At 30.9% G+C, this 26,979-nt stretch overlaps 1 protein-coding gene across 2 annotated transcripts in view; it reads right to left on the reverse strand.

The window, feature by feature from the left end:
• Window positions 1-26,979, reverse strand: part of Lgr4 (Leucine-rich repeat-containing G protein-coupled receptor 4) — an 832,616-nt gene that overhangs the window by 605,048 nt on the left and 200,589 nt on the right. The window contains exon 2 of one of the 2 annotated variants that reach the window (XM_072523012.1): window positions 9,330-9,547. In XM_072523012.1, the coding sequence (XP_072379113.1) occupies window positions 9,330-9,390 (61 nt within the window). In that variant the 5' untranslated portion in view covers window positions 9,391-9,547. Of the gene's footprint in view, window positions 1-9,329; window positions 9,611-26,979 lie in introns of those variants that run through there. The other variant, XM_072523013.1, reaches the window with a different exon arrangement.

A 26,979-nucleotide genomic window follows, 5' to 3' on the forward strand; every position in this document is an offset into this window, starting at 1 on the left:
TACACGTGTATACTCTGTCGTTAGCCAAAGGTAGACGGCGCCTCCGATATACACGCTATGTTCAGCGGTTCACTTCGCCTCTTAGCGGTGACAACATCGCAATAATTTAATCGCATAATGTAGTCGGGACCTGATATACAATAATTATTATGAATAGTCATAAGAAACTGAAACGCTAATATTTATTGTTTCACTTTTGAGAACCGCGATAGAAAATGTCATGCAAGTATGCATTTGACTAAATAGGTATTGTTACGGGGTAATCTTAAATTTATCAGATCCTAAGTAGGTATCTATTTTATCTATTTATAAAATCGTGTAAGTTTTCATGCCCGTGATTTAAATTAGAAAGTCTAAAAGGACAAGATTTAACTTTTTTTCCGCGTACATTGCTTTCAATAGTAATAGCACCTACATTATTTTGAAGCATACTTTTATTGTAATAAACGTACCTTACAATTTTATGTTTTATTAACATTGTTCTTATTCTTATTTCTTTATTTTGATGTTAATGTTGCTCATATTATGCGTACAGTTTTTTTAAACTTCGGTACGTTTTTGGGTTTATCTAAAAGCATCGGCACGCACAACTTGTGGCAAAATTGTTTGCTACATGTACCTCTCTGACCTGACAAAATTTTACGTTGTGAATAAATATGCGAGCTCCCTTGCTCATCCTTCCCAATCCCTTTTGGGATTTGGTGACATCATCAGGATTTTATAGTTTTTTTACGATTTCTTTCCATCCTTTCCGGTCCTGGGCTAGTTCTTCGGCGTCATGTAACCCTTGGTTAATCAGTGTTTCTGTTTGATCCACCCAACGGTTTGGAGATCTCCCAGATTTTTTCCCTTTAACTCTGCCCCCGATTATAAGTTTTTCCATCGTGCCTGTTCTTCTAGCAAATTGTCCAAAATACTGCAAATATCTCTGTTGTATTTGTTTAAGCAATATATCTCTTACTGTTTGAGTTATTTTAGCATCGATAGATTAGTTCGATGATCATCCCAAGATATTCTTAACATACCGCGGTATCCCACATTTCATAAGCATCTATTTTTTTTTATCCGCTTAGTTCAAGGTCCACGTTTCGGATGTATATGTAGCTATGTGAAAAATGAGTGCCCTTATCAGCCGTAGTTTTTTGTGTATTTTTATGGTTGAATTTTTCCAAATTGTTACCAGTTTCATCATAGCTGTTCTTGCAATAGTCGTATAGCCTTCTACGTATCTCTTTGTTACATCCTTATCGTTTGTTATTAGAGACCCCAGGCATATGAAACTATTTACTACTTCGAAGATTCCTTGCTAGGTTGACATATATGGTCTATTTTCTATCGGTGCTAAGATTAAAAACCATAATGTAAATTTAACAACTTTATTTAAACATTAATGAAATTAATTGTAATAGAGCTTACAAAATATAAAACTATAACATATAAAAAGTAATCTAGTGCCTAATATTTAAAACTACTATAGATGTAAAAAAATAGAACATTCAGTAATGTAGAATAAGTACCTAAGCTACCGCAAACGCCTAAAACACTGTATTTCTATAGCTATTATAAACAAAAGTTTTTACTTTAACCCAATCTAAATTTTTTAATAGGATGGGTTGTTCATCAATTAATGTTTGACATTCCTCTTTTTTTGGTGCAATTTTATTTTGAATATGACCTTTAAAATATGACTTAACACATTTTTTCTGTTCTTCTGTCCAACGTATTTTGTTATTCTTCGCCTTCTTTTTAATCATACCTGAAGTACTGCAATCTTTCTTCTTATGCTTTTTCTGCTTAGTTGTTGTCTCGTTATCGCTATTGTCCCTGTCCAATACTTCACTGTCTTCACAAACATAATTATCTGGTCGATCGTTTGGTGGCTCAGATAGACTGTCATCATCGAAATTATCACATGGTTCGACCAAATCCTTGGTAGGATCAATATCAATATCTTCTAAAGACTTTCCCTTATATTAAAGGCCCTGACCCTTATCAAATAACACAAGTATTTTTGACATCTTTGCCATTTGGTAAGCGTCCTGCGTTATTCTGCAAGCAAGTAACAAGAAAAAAAATCATTACAAATTTTTCAATGGCGTAATTTAGACTAGAGGAAAAAATTATTAAAAATAATGTTTACCTTATATCGGATGTTAGAATTTCTATTCAGAGTACTACGTAGTCTAAAACTACTTTTATTACTGCTATTTCTATGTTATCTGACAAAACACATACGACACGAACTGTCACTCAAATTATTGTCGTTGTCATTATTGTAAAATTCTGCTGTTAACTTTTTTGCATCTCGGTATTTTGCTTCATGTCTTACTTTGAATGAAAATTCTAATGAAAATCCGCTATTATTTACGAATGATTTATTTAAATAAAAAAATTTTTAAGTATTAATTAGTAGTAGCAAAAAATTTAACAAATTAATTTTTTTTTAATTAGTTGTTGAGCATTTTCAATAATATATATCAATAAGATAACTTACTCGTAATATTCCCTGTGCGTCTTTTCGGTGTGTCCCATAAATTGTGCAAAATGAGCGTATTCTTCTTTCGATAAATTAATTAGTTGCATTACTGTTGCTATTTGTTTACGTAAGCGATTAGACGTCAGTGCTACAGGATTTTCTGCGCCACTTGCATTCGCAAATTTTTTTATGACGACATCTGCTCTAACCCACTGAGATTTAGAGCTAGGATAAGAAAACAGATACTGATTTTCCTAAGATAGCATGTTGGTTTCGTTTCTAATTTGCAGTGTTAAGTCGATATAGGCTTGTACATTTTTTGGAAAGAGTATAATAATGGGTCTACTACCTTTTCCGCCAGCTACAACTCTCTTGTATGTATTTGATAAAAGCTTCTCAGATTCAGTTAGTTGCTCTAAGTACTCTGTTTGGTCAACACATGCGAAATTTTTTAAATATGAATCTATAGTTACATACTGAACATCTCCTATCCTCCTTCTATTAAACAGAATAGTTAGTGATAATGCAGAATCAACTACTTTCTTAAAAGCTTGTTGATTTGTCCAATCTTGCTGTAAGAGTTCAAAATTAGTTTCTGCGCAGTTTACAACGTGATTTCTAAATTTTATTATATCTTTTGTCAGAGGTAATAAAACTGGTTTATTCCACTTTTTTTCCGCAAGATCTTTCACAGCTAATGACGATATTTCAAAACTCCACTGACTATTCACTAACAACTTAAATCTCTTCAATTCTTTTAGTTTTGCGTCTTTATCGTTACACAAAATATCGGGGTGATCTTTCATTAACAAATGACTACACAAATCACATATTTGCTTTAGTGTAGTTCCCAAATGCATGGCCAAACTTGGAGCTTTATAGATTTTAGTTTCCTCGGTGTAACCGCTGATTAGTCTTGCACTTGCTACAACGGTATCAAAGAGCATAGGGTTTAATATGTCAAAAAAAGGTAAATTTTTCTTCTCGGTATGTCGGCGCATTTCAATTAGTAATCTAGAGCATTCCCTCATTTTATTAGAGCAAGCGACCAAAATTTGAGCGCGCTTATATTTTTTTAAGTAGTTTTCCCCAAAATGTCCAACTAATGATATTTGGTCTGCTTTCATTTTTGCAAATACTTCATTTTTAAGCCTTAAAGTAGCTGCTGTATTTATAGAAAGATCAGCACAAGCAACTAGAGTTTGAGATTGAGCACTATGCTGAATTTTATGGCCAGTTTCATTTATGGGTTTGGTAGCACACGTTTTGTAATGGCGACGTAAGTAATTTACAGCAACTATACGTTTACAATAAACGCAGGGTAATCGATTAGAATCTATTTTGTCATTCTGTATAAATGCCTCAAATTGAGTTTCATATCGTAATAAAGATAAAATTTTTCTTCGTATATTTTTGTCTTCCTTCGACCTTGTTGAATAATTTGAGAGATCTTTCACCTCTTTTTTGTCAGAATGATGTCTAACTAGATGTCGTTCAAAATTAGTTATATTATTCTTACAAAATTTGCAAACAGTCCTTTTCTTGTTCCTTTTATTCGAAATTTTTTCTATCTAAAATTAAAGGGACGATAGGTAAATCCCAGATAACTTCCTTAAACGCAACTTGAATAAAATGTTTACTATTTTTTTAATGCTCACTTACATATTCATCTAGTGCAGCAGTATTTCTCCTATTAACGACTATTGGTTCCTGAATTATCAAAATATTTGAGCTAACATAAGAATCTAAATCAACGGAATCGGAAACATAAGACCTGGATATGTGAGATTGATTATATTCGTCAGTGCTGTTATCGGAATCAGAATGACTGTTTTGGGGATCATCATTTTCGTAGACGTTAAATTTATTTGACTTCACCCACTCCTACAAATTAAGCGTAATTATCTCGTCAACAATAAGTGTAACAAGACTGTTTTTGATTATACAGTATGGTGCAAATGAAAGGAATAAATTCGTTATTTCGTAAGCCGGCGACTGTAACGAAAAATCCTGAAACAGGTCGATGTTTTTTTTTAAATTATGATTTTTTGACATATACATACCATACTAATGACGTCACCCACCTGAGCGTGATGACGTAATCGATGATTTTTTAAATGAAAATAGGGGTCATGTGCTAACTCAGTTGCAATGGTTAGTCAATTGTTTATCGAGTAGTATAAACATTATCCTAATTATTTGTACAGGGTGTCCAAATTAATTTAATTAAAAAAAAATTGGACATCCTGTATAAATCATTATGTTGATGTTTATATCACAGAATAGAGAACTTAATTACCTTGCAAATGAGCTATTATACGACTCCTACTATCATAATTCGCCGGCTTAAGAAATAACGAATTTATTCCTTATATTTGTACAATACTGTATAACATTATTGCAAAATAAGGAATTTTAACAATCTTACCAGCACATTATTTTTTCTATCAGCAGAATATTCCGGCTCGGGCTCTTGATGTTGACTTATAATAATGGTATTCGTATCTACATCCAAAAATATTAACGTATTTTAACTCAGTCATTTACTACAGTCTTGAAATATTCAAAACTAATAATTATTATTGTGTTTGCGAGGGTAACTTCGTCAATAATATAGATATCGTTAAGATAAATAAATGTCCTCATTCGTTCATTATATATTTATTGTAAAAAATATAGTACGTACAATAAGAACATTAAAAAATTAATAAACTCGATGTTGGAACACAGCTTTTAACGTAAATAATATGAAAAGGAACAAAAAGTCATCTCGACTACACTAAATTTAAAAAATAAAATATTTGTTAATTCTAATACATACTAACAAACATCGTCATAATCCGAATATCGGGGAATTCCCCTAAACAAAAGAGGTTTAGTTGATACTATTTCATTTATTTGTTTTGTAGTTAGTAATTAAAAGTGTTTTATAACTGCAAATAGTGTAGACGTCATCATTAAATATGAATGTTTAGAAGAGGATAGAAGCCGAACAACTGTGCAACATAATAAAAAAAAGGGAAACAAGAAACCAGCGTCGCAAATAAATTTTAAGCTAGAAATACGAAAACGTTAAGTATAAGAAAAGAACGATGTATTTTTATAAAAATAAAAAATGGTTCAAGAACTGCGTACTATTGAAGTACAAAAGTGCTGTAACAAGATAAAACATACAACGGATATTACGAAAGAATAACTTTCATAATAGAATAGCTAGTAAGTACCTAATCTTACGACAGTCAAAATAACGCAAAAATTAACAGAATTTACCAAGAACCATCTTGCAAAAGATTTTCCTTCTTCAAACATGTGCTCTTTCTTGACGAAAGCAAATTTTATCATACTAGATTGAAAACAAATTTAAATAAAAGCGTTGAGAAGTTAGGTATTGTAGATACTTTTGTCTTCTACAATGATAACGATTCAAAGCTTCCGCACAAATTGTTAAATAATGGCTATTATGTAATTGACGGAAGGTAATTCAAACACCGAAATAATCAGCTGACTTAAATGCAATTAGTAATTTGTTTCTGTAATTTAGTTTTCCTTATTGAGTTCAGATCCGTAAACATGATATTCACAATAAAGAAGATCTTAAAACTTCTCTTCTAGAAAAATGGAGTAAAATTAGTCCTAATTATTGTAAAAAATTAGTGAAATCAATTCCAACCGAGCTCAAAGGAGGTATTATCTCCAAAGTACTAACAAGACGTTTATAAAAATTTTACCTACTGTTAAATTATGGTAATGAAGTGGAGATTGGCGATTTTTATTGTGAGCATTAGTATTAACAAATACCCACACTAATTTTTTAAAATTTCTTTAGTTGGAAGACTTTTGTTTAATTTATTTTCATATTATTTATGTTAAAAGTTGTGTTGCAACATTGAATTTATTAATTTTAAATGTAGATATTTTTCGCAATAAACATATTTTAAACGAATGATCATATTTACTGTGAGCCACTGTATAAATTGTACCGTTGATTAAAATACGATTGTACTACAAAGGCATACTAATTAACTAAACATAAAAGAAGTAGAAAACTAATTATATTTTTGGAAAAATGTTTACACTGTTAATGTTAAAATGATTGGGATCGTTGGCCGCGTTTATTAATTTTTTGGAAAAAAATAACTCACCTTCTTTATTTTCCTGTAACTCGTTAGCAAGTTCCAATAAAATCCTCCCTCTTGTTCGAGGTACCTTGGCCATAACATCATTGTTTGATTTACTGAAGACAATAATGTAATAATTGAAATTATAGTCTAAATTAAAATTAGATATTTTTAAACTTACCTTTTTAATCCTGGCAGTTCTGACATATTTATAAAAGTCAGAATAGATCATGTATACCACAACCACATGTATTTATACACAAAGCAAAACGAATTTCTAAAATAGGTAAACTGTATAATGTGTATAATCGTACTATACTGAGAAATGAGACAGAGTTCGACCAGCTTGTTAATCGCCGAAAAAAAGTCATAGAACTCGGGAAACCACCGGAGGAAAGCGATTACGCATTAATAATCTTTATCAATACCAATACTATTAAAAAATATCAGAGAAGGTAAAATACAACAAAAACAGAACAGAAACCTAATAACTGTACAGTACATAATAAAAAGACTAAATGAAAAAGGGCAAATAAATTTCAATCTAGAAATACGAAAGAGTTAAGTATAAGAAGTATGAATCATATTTCGCGATCACTATAATAACACGATCAATTTGGCAACATCTACGGAGGTGGACCCGCACTTGCAACATCATATAAAATATGCAAATGAGTCCATAGAGTACGTTCACTGTATGGAGGCAAACAAGAACTACACAAATAAAATAATTGTATAAAATTAGGTTAATAAATAATTACCCCTCTTTCTTTGCCTTTATAATATACATCAAAATAAGGTTAATGATGCATTATATGTGCACACACTACATCTAGTTTTGGTGGAGTGAGGGACGTCTGTTGTATATACGGAGGCAAAAGGGATACAAATGCACATATATATATATATATATATATATATATATATATATATATATATATATATATATATATATATGGAACAAAAATCCTACTTTAAATAGACAAAAACTACAGAAAAAACATTGCTACTTCCATTATTGTGAAGCGAAATTGATATGACAGAACTCGGAAATGAGGAGTGCCAACATAAAGAATTGTATATGACTTACTAAGATGCAAGTAGCAGAATTTTAAAATACTTAGTATGAATAGGGCGGATGAAGAGTAAATAAAAATAGACCTGAAATAAATGAAAATTAAAATTAAATAATAAAGAATAAACTAGATATACAGCAGAATAACCTGCTTAAGCATGTTTCAAAACGAAGTTGATTTGATTAATTTTATCTTTTTTTTTGTAATAGTTTTAATAAAACTTTTTTGTCTCCTTATATTTATTTTTTTTCCAAGAATGTACTAATATTTAATATACCATGATAAGAACTATGCCAAAAAGACTACTTGATGTGTTTTTATAAAAAAAATATTTGAAAAAATTACATTAGTACTTATATCGTTTGATTTCTAGCATGTGTTCAATTCACAATAATAATCTGATAAAAAAGAAGAAGAAAGCTTGTTCCTACTGTACAATTTCTTAATGATAAAAATACCACCCACAGGTATTTCTTTTTTGTGCTTGTTCAGATTACTAGTAAAAGTCAAAACTCTTTAAAAGGAAAGAGAGTTAAGATTTGATTTCACGTACGGTGCGTTTGTGTATCCGCTTATATGTATTTCATCCTAAAAGAAATCCTCGGAGCGGCTATTCACAACCGCTCTAAACGTGAAAACAATCTTTCCTGTCATAATAGAAGCAACACTAAAATAGCTTCGATATGGACGCAATAGCGACATCTGATGATAAATCACGAAACGAAATTCGAAGATTTCTAATTGTCAAAACCGCTCAAATATCGCTGTTGAATCCATATCGAAGCCATTTTAGTGTTGCTTCTATTATGACAGGAAAGATTGTTTTCACGTTTAGAGCGGTTGTGAATAGCCGCTTCGAAGATTCCTTTTAGGATTAAATACATATAAGCGGATACACAAACGCACTGTACGTGAAATCAAATCTTAACTATCTTTCCTTTTATTTCGGTATACTCTTTATGAGTACTAGAAACCAAGTTCGCTAGGGATTTTTGCTTAGTTGAGGAGATATGTTGTGGAATGCAATTTTAGATTCTCCATGCCTCTAATTACATCTTTATCAACGTCTGTTTTGCCTTGCAATTCTTAGAAGGCACAGATTAAAACAGAAATCTAAATTTGGTTTCGACAATATTACAAATGTTCGGATTTCGTTTCGTGATTTATCAAAACTCTTTATTTCATGAGATGCAATCACCTCAATTGTCTATAAGTCTATTTGAAACCAAAAGCGATTGTGTTATGCTGCTTATCGACACCTACTAAAATTACATAAACGGCACACGCCGAGAATTGATGAGTGAGAAGATATTGTATATCCAGAGGAGTGATACCGTCTGTGAGACGGTGTGTTAATACTTAAGGCTTAAATATGATATTGTGAGGCTTGAAGCTTAACAATGCCACAAACATGTTTGAATGTGAATACAGGAAATATAAAACAAATGCTATCTGAGTAAGGAACTATTCTTGACTATTTATTTTAATGAATAATTATATTAACTATCATCTCATAAAATTATCTTTGACCTTCAACCGAGTAACATGCGGAATACAAGAAAAAAAAATATAAATTTTATTACTTGGATTAAATTTTATACAATCAAAAATTATATACAAATCGGATTAAAAGTAAATATAGAAAAAACAACGACATACCTGCATGGTTGAAATAAAATCCTCCTGCTGTAAACAGAAGCACTCCCAAAACAGTAAACATGTCAGACAGCTTTTCACTTTATTATACCTGGTAGTTTTTCAATCTCACGCACAAAAAGTTGCTGGTCACTGACTGGTTTTTCTTTCATACATTATTTTCTAAACGGGGTTGTATTAGTCATAAAATTGGCACTTTAGCTGAGGTTCTTGCACACTAACTAAAATGAGAATTCACGATAAGTAAATATAATATAAGAAGGTGCTAATGGAACTGAAGTTACTGGCACTTAGTTTTTTATAGAACGTTTTATAGAAAGATTCCAGTTAATGTTATGCAAAGAATTAGACCAGTGGCATGGTTATATTTATTTAAAAATTTGTATACTTATAAGATTTCTATCAATAATAATCATATACTACTTTGAATAAAAACGGTTAAAAAAATTATATAATTAGGTGTCGTGTGGTTGACAGACTTTATTTATGGTTAACTATAATAAACTATTATATTTGTTGTAGAATAGTTAAATTTAAATGAATAGGTATAGTTAAAGAAATTAATTATACTATTAGGTACTATATATATTTAAATAAACAAATAATTATAAATAACAGACTAGTAGACCGTGTGGAACCAATGTTAAGGAAGAAACAAGCCGGCTTCAAATCAAACCGATCATATATAGACCAAATTAACACACTTAAAGTAATCGTAGAACAATCGCAGGAATTCAACTGTCCACTATTCATATGCTTTGTGGACTTTAAGATAGCCTTCAAAACGCCCACATATATGACCATATGGAAAGCACCAGAGGAGATTAATATAAATAAATCTCATCAAACAACTCTACAGTGATCCATAAAGCCAAGTGCTTTACAACGGCATAACAGCTAACCATATACATGTGCCAAATGAAGTTTAACACTCTGTGGGGAGCGGCGCCAGTCTTCTGTTAGATAAGCAACAAAAAGCATGGGACTACAGGTTAATCCTAGTAAAACGAACTATATCAAAGGGACAAACGTTATGCAAGTAGCAAAATACGAAGACCTAACGATTCGAACATGTACTTTCGAAGGCGTGAGAAAGTTCATATATCTAGACTTAAAAATCATTCAGGATAATGCAGTAATTGCAGAAATTAACAGAGAAATATATCTAACAAAGAGAGCATGTTATTTTAGATTAAGAAACATTTTACAACAAGCATAAAGGACTATTCGAATGTAATTATAATTTAGAATTTTTCTAATTCCCAGTGTTCGATTCCCCTCGATCGACGATGATAAAATAAAATGTTGAAGTCGTGGAGTAAAATATAGTTTTATTGACAGCTACTGAATTATTACACCATAGTTGTTATTGAGGTAAAAATTTATAATCGACTGCGTCCCAAACTAGTCCCGAAGCTATATTTATATTCTCACTAAAATGCTACGATTTATCAAATAAGTGTAGTACCCTCTGCATAAAACAAAATCTTTGACTTTTAAAAGCTGGAAAATATAATTTGAACTGAGTAAATGATTGCAAACATTTCCTCAATAGCTATTAGACAATCTTTAGGTTACAGGAAACTGAACAAACTGTAATTAAGCTACTAACCGATATGTCTCACAATTATACACAGTGAAACTATAAAAATTCAGGAAATTAAGATTAATGTGAGATTACAAGTTAATGGACTAATTGCGATTGAACACATAGTCAAAAAAATAACGATAATACTGATATACAGAACTCTTCTCAAGCTCGTCCTCACCTAATTGTCAGCAGCGTGGATAATGACAAAAAACGATAAAAAACGTTTAGGCTGTTTTTAACGTAAAATCCTTAGACATATTTATAAAGGCGTGCAAGAAACAGGAATATGACGCGGGAACCTGATATTACTAGTTTCAATCAAAATAAACCTGATGGAGTCGCCGAAATACATTTATAACCATAATAACGGATGCAGTGAGAAGCTTAAGGCTTCTGCAGCATCTAAGCGGCAGGCCTAAGTACTATTTAAGGAACAGGTTCAAGAAAACCTAAGAGAGTAAGGAGTACGATATTGGCAAATCATGGCGAAGAATAGGAAGGAATGGAAGCTGATCCTTTAATATTATATCGAATAATCGATATAATATTAAAGTCTGAGATGGTTTTTATAGCATGTTTTTTTAATGTTAACCACAGTGACTTATTTTTCACTTTATGAAAATAATTGATCAATTACTTCTGAAATAGTGATATTTTTCACCATACCTAAATTTAACACTTTTTAAGTTCTTATGGTGCCTATACGTTACAGATGTCGAATACTAACATGGCTATTTTTTTTATCTTCTAGTACCGACTTTACTAATGAAGGTTAGCTATAACCATTGCAAATTCGTCTCTTTCTGCCACTCTCCTTAAAAGCTTCTGTGTGTTTAGACCGGTCCAGTTGTGAATGTTTTCCCGCCTGGATATTTGTCGTCTACCAGGATGCCTATTTCCTTCGATTTTGCCTTCGTAATTAGCTGCAACAACTTGTACTTTTCATGCCTCCAATATGGTGTCTTTCTTCTGTTATTGCTGGTCAAAAGTTTTCTGTCTCTTCCTATTTATGTGCAAAACCATTTCGTTCATAATATGATCAGTCTAAGGTATTTTCAAAATTCTTCTAAAAATCAACATATCAAAAACTTCCAGCTTTCTCATTAAGTTAACATTAACAGTACAAGCTTCGGCATCATAAAAAAGAATAGATTGGATATAACATTTTACCATCCGATATCGGATTTTCAGATTGAGTCTTGGGTTACTCAGAAAATTTTCTCATCGTCAAAAAGGATTTTGAATTTAGATCTTTAGTAATCCAGACTCCCAAGTACTTCATTGTGTCCACTTGTATAATATTTTTACTTTTTATAAGGATTCTTGTTATGATTTTACACCTCTTACTGATAACCAAAGTTTTGGTTTTTTTTTTGTTTATTGGTAGACCAAACTGGTCTTTAATATCATCAAATTGTGTTTAGTAACGTTTGCAGGTCGTTCTCACTTTCAGCGATAATGACAGTATCGTCGGCATAACGAATATTATTTATATTTTCACCGTTTATCTTGATCCATTCTGTACAATTTTTAAGTGCTTGTTTAAATAACTTTTCAAAGTTTATATTAAATAGCAATAGTGAAAGTGTCTCACACCTCTACTTATTTGTTGCGCATCCGTGCTATTTTCATCTAATGTTACCACAATCTGTTGGTTCCAATAGAAATTTCTCACTATGTTATTATCATTTTTGTCGAGTCATTTTCTTTTTAGATATTCCATGAGAATGTTATGTAACTTTGTTGAAAGCCTTTTCATAGTATATAAATGTGACGAAAAGATCTTTTTGTTGGTCTCGATATTTTTGAACAAGTGTTGTGAAACTATACAGACGTTCTACTTTTCCGAAGCCATTACGAAAGCCTAACTGTCTATTACTTATACCTGCTTCGCACTTCCTAAATATTCTTGCATGTATATCCTTTAAACATGTTTTCAATAATTTTGACATTAAGCTGATCAATCTATAGTAATTACAGCGTTTGGGATTCTTGGTTTTTGGTAGCCGAACAACTTTATTCACTGCTGCCTTAAAACGTCCAGTAGTGGTCTTTTAAGTAAACTGGAATTTAATGTTAGTTTTCGGTCTTATTTTTGTTAAACTATAATTGACAAAAGTTTGAAACAAAGCTTGCCTTGATAAAAAGATATATACTTTCAAACTCCAGTTTTTATTTCTGAAAATATTATTGTAATAATAATTTGTATTCTTGTTTGATTCGTTAAAAATTTAGTTATTATAAATGTTTATTTATGTCAAGATAAGTATAAGTAATTTTTGCTAAGCTTATTTATACAAAAAATACAGTTATGCAATTTTTTGACATACATGTGCGTAACATAACTTTTGATTTCAGAAGATAAAATTGTCGTGAATTTGAAATTGACAACCAGACATAGGAAAATTTTTAAAAATATTCGCTTTACCAAAGACAAGTCAGGATTCATTTCAAATATTTATGATAATTTTAAGAATACTCTATATATATAACTTTAAAAATATAACTTTAAAAAGACTATAATTTTACAAAATATTTTACAGATCAGCGAAATTGATCGATATACTTCGCAGTACCAGAAAAAAAATCTAAGATCGTTTTAGATTTGAGATCGAATAGAAAATTGAACCCAAGAATTGTTACACAAAAATTATTCAAAGTAGAAGCTGTGGCCTAAGAAAGCAAGCAAGGAATAATTGTACAAAAATAGAATAATTGAAGAGGTGTAGTAGTACTGGATATAAAAGAGGAAAATACGTATACAAAAGCCAAAAATTATAAACTAGTACAATAATAGTACAATAGATACATATCTTATATCGATATTTCTGACCAACTGTAACCGTTTAACAGCGCTCGCCGTAAAACCCTTAAATAGTATAGTTTATTTCACGAAAAATGGTTGAGTGCTTAATGATTGCAATAAAACCCGACCGCAAGTACCCCAGCTAAGTCAACATTAGTTGAGCAGGTAAGTATTCAGGTAAAATTGAAGCTACTGTCGAGTGTCGTTATCTTGTTTGTATAATAAATTCTTGGTAATATAAAAACGATTAAAAAATCGTATAAAATTATAAAAACGATTAAAATACATTTTATTTCATAAAGTTGTAAACATTTTAACAGTGAGTTTCACTATCAATGGTTGATCTTTTAATAACCACAATAAATTTGTTGATCGTTAAGTATTTCCTGGAATAATTATACAGGTTCCCTCTATTCTGTATAATTTGTAAAAGTATATAAAACCGATGAGACATTTTTAAATATACATTTTGTTTCATTTAGTTGAAAGTGTTTTGTGTTTCCAGTGGTTTACCTATTTATACCTATAAAACAACATTATGTGGCGTCCGTGGAAAAACATTGATGGTGCTTCTTCCAGTGTTCCAGCAAAGAAAAAGCATTTATCTGCTGACGCTAGAGAAATCGTAAAAACAAATATATAGTTCTTTACTTACAAGAGGACTTACTGCTAATACTGCTGCCAGTGAAATATCTGATTTAACAAAAATACCTCTAACTACAGTGAAAAGAATTACATCAAATCCGATTAAGTCAAGAAGAAAGCGTAGGAATGCCGGTTCTACCAAATCTATTGACGAAAGTGATAAGGACTTAATAAGACGAAAAATTTACACAATGTACGAAGAGCAACGGATACCTACATTAGATGCTTTAAAACAACGGCTTACTAATGATGATACACAAATAAACTGTAGCCGCATTAGTCTTTGGAGGATTTTGTCTAAAATGGGCTTCAGATATCGTACAATTGACAAAAGGCAAGTGCTTATGGAGTCCCATCGTTTACAAAAGTGGCGTACTGAATATATAACTTTCATAAGAAAGTACTGTACAGAAGATCGACCAATAATTTATCTGGACGAGACATGGTTTGACACTCATGAAACACCATCCAAAGGATGGTCCGATTCTTCCAACAGGTGTCAAACAAAAGCTCCATCAAACAAAGGGAAAAGAATAAAAATTTTACATGCAGGATCAGAAAATGGTTGGGTCCCAAATACTTTATGGCTTTCTGCAAAGAACATTAAAGACTCCTGCGTGGACTACCATGAAGATACAGCGGCAGAGCTTTTTGAGAATTGTCTTATATCAAACCTTCCTCAAAATAGTGTGATAGTAATGGACAATGCAAGTTACCACAGTTGTCAATTACATAAGTCTCCAAGTGTAAATAACACGAAAATTGAAATTTAAAACTACCTGTTAGAAAACGATATATATTTTGAAGAAAGTTATATAAAAAATGAACTGTTAAAAGTGCTTTTAAACTGTTAAAAATCATTTTCTATTAAAAAAGTATATATTTGTGACGCATTGGCCAGGGACATGGGACATACAGTGTTACGGCTTCCGCCCTAGTATTGTTTATTTAATCTTATAGAGCATATGTGGCACCAACTAAAGTCAAATGTTAGGTCACAAAATGTTTCTCCGACTTTAAATGGTAGTGTAGTTGAATTAATAAGAAAATGATGATGATATCTCCCCAGAAAGTTGGAAAAATTTAGTACTCCATGTAATGAACGTAGAAAATCATATGTTTCTTTGAATCACATAATTAAATCAATTGTTATTAATCTTGAAGAGGATAGCGACAGCGAAACAGAATTAGGTATTTAGGAATTCATAAATATATTTTGGTTATTTTGGGTATTTTTTTTTTGTAAATATTAACTTGTATATACTTTTTTATATTCTTTTTTAATTCATCTATTTTTTGTACATTATGTATTCGTTTGTATGTATATACTGTAAATAGAACTATTATTACTGTACATTTTTAACGATATCCGATTGGGAAGAGCAAAAACTTTTAAACACGCCAGTTTTTTGCTGACAGTCCTCAGCCTGTAAAAAGTGTGAAGGAAAGGATCTTTCTGAATTTAGATCCATATACTATAATTATTCACGTAGAAGAAAAAAACTACTTTCTTCGTGTTAAAAATTGTTCAATTATCAAGTATATTCACTTGAACAACCTGAAAATACCATATGAAATAATTTAATAAATTTTTATAATCGTGTATTACACAGCTACCAATGAAATATATTAAATAACAAACTTTTTGAAGTGCGACCCTGTGTACTTCGGTAGTTTATTGAGAGACTCTTGTATAAACAATAGGATCAACTCAGGTAACCATTAAGCACTCAACCATTTTTCGTGAAACAAACTATACAGAAAACTAGATAATTAGAAATATTGAAGGAAAAATTGTGGTAAATGCTTATGTTGCTCATCATTGTGAGAAAAACGAAAATGTCGATAACTACTACTCAAAAAGAAGTAGTTACAGGTTTCTGAAAAATATATTCTGAGCAACCCGAAGTTGTAAATATTCACCTTCAATAGCATTGCCCTATGTACAGGTACACCTATGTACAGGTAACTTGTTCTCCTGTAGTTCATTATATCATATGTCGAACCTTTCTTGGGCAAAGCAAAAATTATTGTGTTTCGTAAAGAATTATCCTATTAAACAATGTATTAAAATCAACCAATAGTTTTTCTTTGATAGTAACTGAAAGATTTTTATAAAAATTGACTGGTATCCTATCGGTGCCGAGTGCTTTATGATTCTTTAGTATTGTAAACAAATTTACTTAGATGTAAACTGATGCTGGAAGGTCAGATAATACAACAAGTGATGAAGTTTAAATATCTAGGAATCACAGTATCTAGCAACAGAGAGCTCGAAACTAAAGTGGAATATCAAGTGAATAGAGCCAACAGACTGCCTGACTGAAACAATATGGAGAAATAAAAATATCGGGAAAGAAATGAAAGGCAGAATTTACAAAATAGTCATCAGACCAATATTGACATATGCAGCAGAAACACGACCTGATACAGAGAGGACGAAAAGGATGTTAGAAACAGCATAGATGAAAACACTTGATCAAAAATTGATGGCAAAACACTATGGGACAGTGCTAGAAGTACATATATACGACGTAGATGGAAGGTGGAGAACATCAAGAATTGGGAAAGAAATAGAACAGTAAAATGGAACGATCATATAAGCTGAATGACAACAAATAGAGTAGTAAAGAAGGCAAGAGATGGTTCCCCAATAGGAAGAGGATTAGTAGGAAGACCACGAAAACGATGGAACGACAACTTACTGGAGGCACATTGAAAAACATAGTCATGTCAATATAAAAAGATGAAGAATAAGAAAGACTGTTAGCGATAAATCTAATTCCGTCATACCACAACTCCTATTCATACTTTCATTGCCAATATAAATAAGGCCCCGCATAACTTAGTTGTCCTACTGAAGTGGAAAAAAAAGGTCGCAAAGTTGGTTTGTGCTTTTATCCCTTATATAATCTTAGTACATATATAAATCATATAATTTATTATCTGGTAAAACTTTAAATCACTAGAAAAATAATTAACATTTTTAATAAAATATTAATTTTTAAATGCTCGCTTAACCCTGTTTTTACCCGAGAGGGACACCTGTGTGGAAAAAATATCATATCATCGTATTGTCAAAGCATTATACAACATTGTTGACAGAGACAATATAAATAAATATTGTAATAAAAATGACTATAAAAGCATATGAATGTATGAATGTGTTCGTTTAATTTTTAAAGCAAGTCTTTATACACTATAGGATAAGCAATATAAGAACCTTTATTGCTAAGTATAATATAAACATTATTGTGATAGATGTTTCACATAGAAATGAGTTCATAACCCTTTAAGTGTATTAAATAAATGGTACCAAAATGGGCAGTATTTTTTCTTTTCTTTTTTATATAAGATTTTTATTATGAGCGAGTTTCGCAAGATGCTATCGAATTCTAAACATTTTATGATTAGTCCTGCATTAATAAAATATTTAGACTGTGGGACTATGCAACAATATTAACCGATGAAAATTACAAAATACGTGCAGTACAAAAATCTAAACGTAGATAGTCAGATTAGTAAACAGATATTTTGGAACAATTGTGTTTAGTGTCACAGCAAAAATGTTTTCGATTCGTGAGTACCATGATAATGTTGATTATTTATGGAGAAGCGCAGTGTAACAGTAATTAAGCAGTCCAAATTTATGTCGGGAATTTATAATGTACATATTATAAAATGTTTTCCCGGTACTTCTTGAAGACGTGAAATGTGGTTTCTTTACTACGGAGTCCTAGCACATTTTACCTGAGCTGTTAAAAATTTTCTTGACTCTTGATACCACTTATTCTCGTCGTTAGATTGGTAGGAATGGACTCAATGAAATACAATGTACTAGATTTTTATTGTTGGGGCATCTGAACTCGTTAGTTGATATCCGAGATGAAATCGAAACAGAAGATGAATTACGGGAACGAATTTTTGATGTGGCAGAAACTATCCGACACAATTTAGGTAATTATCGCATTACTTAAAATTAGTAAGTTCAAGTATCTAATTTAATTTAGGTTCACAAGTAAACAAATTACTGATAGTCTGAGTAGTGCAGTCATTGAAGCATTATGGCTCCGAATTTTTTTACTGTGAACCGAATTGCATACAATTTTGGAATTAGGCTCATCTTACCCTTAACTTTAGAAGTGAAAATGATTTGAACTCCGCAACCACCCTGGGGGTGGTTGCCACCCCTTCTCGGGGGTGAATTTTTTTTAAAATAACTTCGGCTTAATTTTAAGTAAAAAATCATCAAAAAAGTTTTTCGAAAAATTATATACTTTTCAAGTTATTGTCAATTAAAAATTCGCAATTTTTTCACGTTTTTCGTCGGTTTTTGCAAATATCTCCAAAAATATACGTTTTATCGAAAATTTTATAAAAAACAAAATTGTAGCAGGTAAAAAAATGAACAATTTGGTTTTTTACAAAGTATTAAAAGTGCAATATTAAGCTAGATATTAAAGATCAAAGCCGTTTTTTATTTTGTCTGAAATTTAATCCATGTGGCCAATGCCATCTAGCGGCGAGCAGATCCATTTTAGGCATTCTAATAAAAAAGAATCAGGGAACCAGGAAGGCACTTTCTGCGCTTAACATCCTATTACAAAAATGCCGTGACCAAAGAAAATATGCATTTGCATGTTTCGTGTACTTCGAAAAGGCATTCGATAAAGTACAGCATGTAAAATTAATGCAAATACTGAAAAATATCAGAATAGATGACAAGGATATTCGTGTCATTAAAAAATTGTACTGGAATCAAACTTCTATCGTAAAAATTGGATATAACTACACCTATTAAATCTCCATACAACGAAGAGTCAGACTAGGTTGCATTTTGTTGCCAACATTGTTCAATGTTTACTCGGACCAGTTATTTAAAAAGGCACTTGAGAGGCAACCATATGGAATAAAAATCAACGGGGAAATACTTAATGTGATAAGATATGCAGACGATACAGTAATTCTTTCAGATAATATTGAAGGTCTCCAAATTCTGCTTGATCGTATTCACAAGGTAGGAGAGAAAATGAGCATAAACATAAACTCAAACAAAACCAAATTTTTAGTGTTTAGTCGTGACCCACATCCCGATACAAAGCTTCAATTAAACGAAGTCCAAGTTGAGAAAGTCCACAAAATGACATATTTGGGAACTGTGATAACGGACCAACTAGATCCAGACATAGAAATAAAACATAGAATAGCAATGACTAAAACTTATTTTATGAAAATTAAGTTATTTCTTTGCAATAATCATCTCAGTTTAGAACTAAGACAAAGAATGGTTAATTGTTATGTTTGGTCCGTACTTTTGTATAGTGCAGAAGTGTGGACGCTAAAAGTATCGATCATGAACAAAATTGAAGCATTGGAAATGTAGGTTTATAGACGAATGCTAAAGATACCTTAGACAGCAAGGAAAACTAATAAAGAAGTACTAAGGAGCGTCAAAAAAGATAGAGAACTGCTAAAGACCGTTAAACGTCGAAAAATGTCTTATCTGGGACATATAGTAAGGGAAATCGATATAAAATATTACAACTGATTCTTAAAGGTAAAATAGAGGGCCGTAGAGGTGTGGGAAGAAAACAAGTTTCTTGGTTAAAAAACATTCGTTAATGGACACAGATAACAAATGCAGGACAATTTTTTCATATTGCAGAAGATCGAGAAGCCTTCGCAATGGTGATCGCCAACGTCGGATAATTCTGATATGGCACGCGAAGAAGAAGAATAAAAAGGAGTGTTGTAGTGCTTTAAATAAGATATAAAATGAGCACTATTAAAAGTCTTTTGCACGTAAAATAAGTGAGCTGTATTGCAAATAGGAGGAGCATCTAATATTATTTCTTTTAAATCAATGGGTTTCATAAGTACCATTTCCACCAAAATTAAAATTAATCGTATTTTAATCGTAACCTAGAATCAACTTTGTTATGAAGAGTTTGATAGATTGTATCAGTGTGGCTGCTTCAGGACACATATTTTCAAAAAAGTCACGATTAAAAAAAAAATTTCAAATTTCTAAAAAAACCACCTTTTTTTTCATAATATCTCAAAAATGACGACAGATACGTATAAAAATGTAGGGATAAAAAATTTAGGTATTTTTCTGACAAATAATTTGGTTTTTTTGTCTTTTCTGTAAACAAAAATTGACGGAGATACGATTGTTTAAAAAGCGCGTTGCAGCGCAATAACAGCCTCTCTCGAGCCCTTTAACCATTCACCTTTTTAGAAAAAGGTCTTTTACTATATATAGCAATAAAAGATGTTGTAGCTCTCTTAATTACGTTTACAATGGTTTTTTATAAATTGTGATAGCATGAAAATTGAAGGAGTTATGGTCCAAAAACTTATCATATTTTTTTCTACTTAATAACTAAAAATTTTGGAGTGTGAATATTTGGAGCAATGTGAAAATACGTAGTATAATAGAGACCCCAAACTATTATAATGTGTATATATACATAATATGGCTCATATATTTTGGAACCGTAGGCATGAATACATACCAACTTTCTTGTATGTATATATAACACATTTGAGTGAAAGGGCCAACGAAAAAGCCAGGTGATCAGCTGTGTGCGCTCCGTTTATTCGTTATAATGTGACCAGTATATTTCCGTCTGCATATATATATTTACTGTTTTAATTTAGGAGCAGTTTTAAGGGTAGAAAAGCTTAAGAATATGATAATCGTTTTCGAGAGTGTGGAATAATATTTAAATCCTTTTAATTTTATCGAAAAAAAATGTTAACAATTTTTTATTAAGGGGTAGTTTTTAAGGGTTGTTTTCTAGCGATAAAATGGTTTAATGTCAATTTTTTCATTAAGGCGTTGTTCACACCCCTTAAAAATAATGGGCGGAGTTCAGATTATTTTGACTTTTGAAGTTACGGGTAAGATGAGCCTAATTCCAAAATTTCATGCAAATCGGTTCACAGTAAAAAAATTCGGAGGTAAGACCGTATTTTTCGCTTCAATGACTGCACTATAGCATAGAGTAAAAATATAAATTAATAGTTATTTAACCAACAAGTGTATTAATAAGGGCGATTAACAATTAACATTAATCAATGATTTTAAGGGTGTTAAAATTAATCATAAATGGACGGTCGACGGAAAAATTATTAAACGTCTTCTGTATTTAAAAGTTCTCGGCATTCAACACCTTTACAGCTTAATAAATACATAATACTAGTTCAGTTAAAATATAAAGTGTTTTTATTGTAAATAATTGACATTTTAATAATTCGTCTAAAATTATGCCATATATCAATACATTTCAGAAAAGCAATAAAAATATTTTTTCTTAGTTGCAATAATTACTTTTTAGGAATGAAACCATAATACTTACTTACTTAAGTAAAAATAATAATTAATTTAAAACTTCAAACTCTAATCCAAAACCTTAATTAATTCTGATCATAGCAAACGCCACATTATTAAAGCAAGAAATAATTATTTTGCAGATATTACCTACATTTTCTCAGATGTCAACAACCTTGAACAGTAAATAAACAAGGGTTAGATTATATAATGTTAAATATCTTATGTCTTAAACAAGTTTGTATTCAGAAGTGCTTTCACTGCGTATGACTTTAATAATTATGTATATATTACGTATAATTTTCTGAAAATAAAAATTTACGTATTTGGAAAAAAAAATTTATTACGTATTTTTTTTTGGAAACGGTTAAGTTTAGAAAAAAGTGTTAAAGGACTTTTTTGTTCCAAATTGTGTATTATACCCATACATTAAAGAAACGCACTATTTTCCGGGACACCCTGTATATATGGGTTTTGACAGTTGAAATGTGTAGTATGAAATAATACAAAAGGGTCATCTAGGCCCTAGAGATTAATCAATTTTTTAATGGAACTATTTTTAAATAAACAATGAAAACATCAAACTCAATTGATTGCAGAATAAACAACAAATACGCGGTTTTTGAATATTGTTAATAACTTTTTGTGAATTTATAAAAATTTGTTTAAATCTAAATGAATTTATTTATCTACTTGAATAAAAATGAGCTAAGGCTGGTCCAGAAAATTTAACTGAACGAATTTCAATAGTCTGGGGTTTATTTTCTTGTTTGAGGCGTATACTAATAATCGATGGCAAAAAAGTTACAAATAAATTACATTTATGTACACAAAATAATTTAATGATAAATAGCACTTTTTAAGATTATAAACTATAACGTTATAAACGTCACATCTTTAGTAAATTATATTTAAAAAAATTTATTTTAATTTCTTTATTAACTTATTAATTCCTTAACCTTTAGTTTCTTTTTTACTATTTTTTTCTTTAAAAAGTAGTTGGCGTCCTCTGTCTTTCTTTTCTCTCTCTTTTTGTCCCATAGAATAAATATTTGCCTTCTCTCTCTTTCTCTCTCTCTGTCCGTTAGACTAAATATTCTGTTCTATGTTGACAGAAGAGCTAATTCCAACATAGGAATACTTCCTATGCCATCTGTGCTAACTTCATTTTAGTCTCCTTACTTTCTGTCAATCAACTTTTCTAAACGTAGTGGAATTATTTTTTGCCTGTTATACTTCTTCTTCTTCTTTAAGTGCCGTCTCTCCATCGGATGTTGGATATCATCATCACTATCTTTACTATATCTACTGCTGCTCTGAAGAGTTCTATAGAAATGCATTTAAAATAGTCCCTTAAATTCTTCAACCATGACACTCTCTTTCTTTCTATACTCCTTCCCCCTCTTATCTTTCCCTGTATTATCAGCCTTAGCAGTTCATATTGCTGTCCACTCATTACGTGTCCCAGATATTGTAACTTTATTATTTTTATTGGGTTTATTGTTTCACATTCTTTGCCCATTTCTCGCAATACTTCCGTCTTAGTTTTCTTCTGTGTCCATCCTATTCTAATCATCCTCATATAACACCACATTTCAAAGGACTGTAACTTATTTATGTGTTCTTGCTTTAATGTCCAGCTTTCAAGTCCATATTGCAGTATCGAAAATATGTAGCATCTCAGTGCTCTTACTCTCAGTTCTAATCTAAGGTCTTTGTTGCAGAGAATTGTTTTCATTTTTACAAAACGCATTTCTTGCCATTTCTATCCTGGTTTTTATTTTGATTTTTTGATCATTATTGTCTAAAATCTAGGTTTCTAGGTATTTGTATTTATCGACCCCTTCTATCGGTACATTTCCCAAATGTATGTTTGTTGGTATATTTGTTTTTTTTTGTTATTATCATGTATTTGTTTTTTTTTTAGTCCATATTTTTCATAGAAACTGTTTGTTTTGTTTAGCAGTAATTGGAGTTGCTCAGCGACACTTGCCATGGCCACGGTGTTATCTGCATATCTTATGTTGTTAATAGATTTTCCGTTAATTAATATTCCTTTACTTTGAGATAGTAATGCTTCTTTAAAAATGACTTCACTATATACATTAAATAGTAATGGGGACATAATACGTCCCTGCCTAACTCATCTCCTGATTTCAATTTCTGGACTGGGTTCGTTATCTATTACGATTTGTGCTCTTTGACTCCAGTAGTTTTTTTTTTTTCCAGAGATTTTTTATTATTCGTCCCTATGGTCTATGTTTTTTGTCTTTAGAATTTGGACTAATTTTTCTTGTCTTACTTTGTCAAATGCACATCAAGATTTAGATTTTTTAAAATCAACGTAACAAACACGCACATCAACATTGATATCCATGCATCTTTGAGATAACACATTAAAAGTAAATAACGCTCTGATTACTAGTCCGTTTCTGAACCCAAACTGACTATCATCTATTCCTTATTCCAGTTTTTTTATTTATACAAGCATGTATTATTTTCGGAAATAATTTGAGAATGTGAATTTGTTTCTATAGGTATGTAATTAAAATTTATAAAAGAAGGCAAACATTATATAAGCTTTATTTTATGGTCTGCAGAATTCTGTTGGGGTGAGTACTTTCATTGTTATCTATATTCTATAATTCTAACAGCATTTTCAATATTCGTAAGCTTACTTCTTGAAAAGACACGCTTTCAATTTTGTGCAGTAGTAATACAACAGAATTTAATTAAGTTCAATAATAGTTATATTTCATTTTATCCTTGCCATCTACTATTTGTTTAATTGTAATTTTGTAAAATGGCGAGGAAATTGGACCTCCTTTGATGTTTCTCTAATACAGAATGTTTAGTATTCTAGTTTATTGGCTGTATTGCCACTTTATTGGCTTTATGGGATATTTCTAGAAGTTTATTGGCTTTATTGGTTTTATGGAATATATACTGGAGAATATATGGAATAACATGCTTTGGAGGACCTAACTGCAGTTGTAAGGAGGTCCTAACTATCTAATTGGGAGGCTATAGATATTTAACAGCAAGCAGCCAATCGATGTCATGATGTCATAAGTATCTTTCGAATTTATTTAATGTAAAACATTGGCAGGGTTGTTTTTGCCTACTTATTATTTAAATTCTTATTTTAAATAAATATGATTAGTTAAATAATTGTTTTATTTGGTATCAGCCAAGGGTTTATGGTTTAATTCATAGTTTACGACAAGACGAATTCACACTTGAGAGACTAAGCTAGGCAAAGCACAGAAGATAATCTTCCACGGTTGAGGTATTATTTTTATAATACAGTCATGGACAAAAATATTGAATATTTTGGAATTTTCCAATTCTTTTTTGTAGTCATTATTATTTCAAAATAATTTTAGATCACTGATACTACTCATATAGTAGGCTGATGTATTCAACGTATTCAACTGGTTTGAAATATTTGGACGTTTATTTTGACGTTTATTCAGCGTTTAGTGTCATTCGTACATTTTATCATAAAAAAACCTTTTCCTCGTAAAGGAAAAATTATACGAATTCGGTTATTTTTCGTTGAATTTATTAAGTTTAATTAAATATTGCTTTAATTTAACCAAGTTTAAAACAAGTATGCCACCAATTCGATCCTGGGATGAAGACCAAGGAGCACAGATTGCAACTATGTACGAGGAAGGATATGCACAAAAAGATATCGCACGACGTCTCAGGAGAAGTCAATCTACAGTTTCGAATACTTTAAAAAGGTACCGCGAAACAGGAAATTTTGTACGAAGGCCTGGTCAAGGACGTCCATGGTGCACACCCGCAATTGATGACCGTTTTTTGGTTTTTAATTTTACACTATATCGTTCATTGTCATCGATGCACCTCAGAAATGAGCTATTAAATATAAGACTAGTTAATGTAAGTTCAGAAACAGTTAGACAAAGATTAAAAGAAGCAAACTAAAAGCCCAGACGCCCCTCTAAAGTTCTACGACTTCTTCAAAATCATAAAGCTCGTCGTTTAGAATTTGCAAGACCACATATTCCGTAAAATATCGATAACTGGAAAAATGTTCTTCTCACTGATGAGACCAGAATCCTATTATGTAAACCAGATGGTAAAAACCACGTCTACAAAAGAGTTGGAGAACGATTCGCCAGCTGCAATCTAGCTTAGACCGTTAGTTTTGGAGGTGGTGGCATAAGTCTTTGGGAAGGTATTAGTTGGGAGGGACGCACTGCACTCGTGGAAGTGATTGGACGGATAACTGGTAACTCTTAAGTTTAAAACATCCTGCAAGATCATGTTTTGTGATATGTTAGTTACATTTGATATGAAAGATTCATGTTAATGCACGATAATGCTCAAGCTCATGCCGCTGCCATAGTGCGTAGTTATCTTAATAAAGTTACCAAGTCTTGAAAATAGTTATTTTCCCGCTTTTTGAGACTCTAAATTGAGTCTCAAAAATCTAAACGATACATTTAAGTGAAAGTTATTACAAATCTTTTTTGCTCAGAATTATACAGTTAATCTAAAAAAAGATTGTTATGGACAAAAAAAATTAATTTTCAATTTGTTAAAAAGAAATCATTTTCTCTTCGCAACATGCATTTTTGTCATAAGGGGACCATCATAAAGTAAGATTGTGCAAAAATATGAAAAAAGAATATTTTTCCTAGCCCGTGCGCCCATACTACCCGGATTATAATAAACACGCAAGTTAATTTTAATTAATGAATTTAAACATTAAATAGTTATAATATCTCATTATATAATATATATATACGATTTTTTGTTCTAAAACTAATTGTTTAGTATTAAAAAGTTGATTTGACCAAATTTAATAAGAATATAAAAAAAATGTCATTAAGAACAATTCAATAATGTTTATGGATAACATTTATTTAATATGATTATATTTTAAATAAATAAGTAAAAAAAGTATCAATAAAAAGGTGAAGGATTTTTCGAATAGCATGGCTGTCACTTCAGTCGGTTGCCCTCACTCCTTTTACTCTAGTCGGAACGCAAAATACTATTTGTTTAAAACACTCCTGTTTAAACTAATTTTAATAATTTTGTTTGCTAAAAATTTTCTTAAAAACTTGGACATTTCTTATAAAAATTTGGTTAATTTCAGCCCTTGTTAATTAACGTAACAGTAATTGAATTGCTATATACAGAAACAACACATGTCAAAAAAACAAATTTTCGGGAGATGCAAAAACATTATATTGTAAACGAAAATAGATTTTCGGTAAAGTTAATGGTTAAAAATGGT

This window comes from Diabrotica undecimpunctata, chromosome 2, assembly GCF_040954645.1.
Source record: "Diabrotica undecimpunctata isolate CICGRU chromosome 2, icDiaUnde3, whole genome shotgun sequence".
In the NCBI taxonomy this organism is placed as follows: Eukaryota; Metazoa; Arthropoda; class Insecta; order Coleoptera; family Chrysomelidae; genus Diabrotica; species Diabrotica undecimpunctata.